Below are 2,900 nucleotides of genomic sequence, written 5' to 3'. Positions count from 1 at the left end.
CATGTGACATGATTAAGCACAGTAACCAACATGCGTCAATGATTAAGTACAGTAGCCAACATACGTCAATGATTTAGTACAGTTACCAACATACGTCAATGATTTAGAACAGTTACCAACATACGTCAATGATTTAGTACAGTAACCAACATACGTCAATGATTTAGTACAGTAACCAACATACGTCAATGATATAGTACAGTTACCAATGTACGTCAATGATTTAGTTCATTGACCAATATGTATTAATAAGTTTAAGGTGAAAAGAATAAATGGTCTTAAGAAAGACATATACAGGAGTAGGCATATAAGAAACTGTTCTTATAATCTCCAATCAATTGCATCAAAAATTCATTTTCATACTCGAATAACATCTTTATGTATTCTTTCGTGTTGCGGCTTAAACTGCAGCATGCAGAGACCTTCGTATGGAGATGGCAAAAACCAAAGTTTACCAAAAAATAGTTTTTCAATTTCCTCAAAAATTGAATTTTGCAGAAAGTTTCAATTATAATTTTGCCCACCTATTATTTCACAAATAATGTATTGCATTGCTTTGAAAAACACACGGAAAATATATCTATTTAGGTAAAATCATTATTATTATTGAGTTGAAGTTCGTTGTATACCTTCATGTGTGGTTACAATTGTCGTGGCGTGTTCCTATGCTAACATGAAAGAAGATTTCTAACTTAATGGTTATATCCTATTAACATTACACATAAAAAAGCAAAGATAGAATTTTACTAAATGGGGAGATGGGGTAAAAATTCTAAATAAAACACAACAGACAACACTGGGCAAAAGAAAACAGAGTATAAGACAAACATAAAATATTATATAGAAAATCGAAGATGGTGGATCAAACTGCAGGTGCTCAAGAAGGTCATTTAGTTTCCGCTTTATTAACAGAACCCGTCGAGTGTCGATGAAAAGTTGAATCTGAGGGCAAGTAGCACAGTACTAAATCATGAACGGTGAAAGAATTGTAGTGTGGCCACAACAAATGGAATATTTCTTACATAAACATTCTACGTCGGTCAATCAATCATGATGGTGACTGTTAACTTTAAATTTAACTCAGTTATGACAATTTTCAACCAAAGGAATAATTCAATGGCATTTTTAATCGCAATGTAGAATCACGTGATTAGTTTTTGCATCCGATTATTTAATCACAATAGGTGGTGTCGCTTGTTTTAAAAATATACCGATGTAAACCTCTCCAAAACATGAAAGCGCTCAAAGAGAATATATATATATATTGGTAGCTTAATAAAAAAGAGAGTCTTGGGACTAAAAGGCTTAGTCTGTAAAATACGTATGTATCTATTACAACCCAAACGGTTCACGTTTCTTTTACATTTGGTTACTTCAGTTAGACTATTGGAATTCTCTTTCCAGTTTTGTTTCACATTTTGTTTTCTTTTTCATTATGGCATGTCTTGCCATCGTGCGTTTGTTTTTTTTTTATCTGAAAGTTGAGAATGGTAAGTAATACGGTAACCAGCGATGTTATTATTCTCGTTCTTTGATATGCAATATATGTAATTTCAGTGCACGAGATTTGTAGTCGGGGTATACATCTAAGTAAAAATGACAAAAATACTGTCAACGAAAACAAGTAGAAAGTAGAAGATACCATGGGTTAACCTTAGCCAGATACCAGAGCTAGTCCTTCACATATGTTCTTTTAACATAGTCAGTTGAAAGACATGTGAGATACTATATTATTCATTCGTTTGTATCAGAATGTTTTATGGACTGAATAAGCATGAACACGCACCATGCTACTTATACTTTGATATACCACCAATAAAAACTGAATGACTCGAATTAGCACAATAGTGCTGAAAGTGGCGTTAAAAACCAATCAATCAATTAATATACTATGATATAATTTAATGTAATATACAATTGGTACAATTAAATACAGATTTAGCACTATTATTTTCATGTCAATAGAACAATCGACCGGAGGATGATTTCAGTCGTTTTTGGCCAGCATACCATGATTTAGATTTGGACCGGAAATGACGCAAGTCATCTTTGTGATCTTTGCTCAACATTGGAACGTAATCCATGGGAGAACACAATGTCTTATAACTTCCATAAAACTCTTTGTATCCTCCCTTTAGGATATAAAGTTCAGGAAAATACAGGGACGGGTAATTGTCAGCATTTAATTCTCTGTCATGATTACGAAGAAAGCGGCACATTTTTGGTCCTCTCTCGGAAGAAAACTCACAATGGAAAATAATTATGTCACGCTTTCCATCTGAGCAGGATGTATTTGGATTTTTTAATAGTTCTAAAATATCGTCCTTATTATGAATATTTTCAGCGCCTCGTATGTGACCACCTTCAAACTCATACGAATATCTACTGTCAATTATACGAACGCTTCCAATTGTATCATCGTATTTTCCATTTAAAACATCATTTATGGTGGCTGGGGTTATGTATCTTAGGTCATGACAGTGCCCCTGAACGGTTTGTAAACAACATTCTTCTTTTCCATCTCCAGTGAGTACGGCGGCTTGAACTAAGACGTCTTTTGTTTTAATTTCGCGGCGATTGATGGCGTCATCTGACAAGTCTTCACTGGTCCTGATAACCTGAGCATCGAAAGACAAAGATTTTTTCAGTAATAGTTTTTGGGATCTGATGTATCTTTTCTTGCTGTACGATACAGGGGTATCAAAGTCAGTACTAGTGTCTAATTTGTCGGCTCTTTTTCTTTTTGAGCTAAGTTCTGAATTGAACAGACTCAGTGTCGGTGAATCGTCAAATGCATTAAAATCCATACCAAGTCCTGAATCTTCGTCCAACAAACTTTTTATAAAGTCTGGAGTTTTTGAAACTTTGTGGTGACAGTTATCTTTGGTAAAACAATCCAT

At 34.1% G+C, this 2,900-nt stretch overlaps 1 protein-coding gene across 1 annotated transcript; it reads right to left on the bottom strand.

Annotated features, from left to right (window-relative positions):
* Positions 1–1,947: 1,947 nt before the first annotated feature.
* LOC127701979 (M-phase inducer phosphatase 2-like) lies at positions 1,948–2,900 on the bottom strand. Its single transcript, XM_052205952.1, has one exon. It carries the CDS (start codon positions 2,898–2,900, stop codon positions 1,959–1,961), a length of 942 nt encoding a protein of 313 aa, XP_052061912.1. The 3' UTR covers positions 1,948–1,958.

This window comes from Mytilus californianus, unplaced genomic scaffold (assembly GCF_021869535.1).
Source record: "Mytilus californianus isolate M0D057914Y unplaced genomic scaffold, xbMytCali1.0.p SCAF_5, whole genome shotgun sequence".
In the NCBI taxonomy this organism is placed as follows: Eukaryota; Metazoa; Mollusca; class Bivalvia; order Mytilida; family Mytilidae; genus Mytilus; species Mytilus californianus.
The sequence above is the reverse complement of the archived record's forward strand: the minus strand, read 5'-3'. Positions and strand labels throughout refer to the sequence as shown.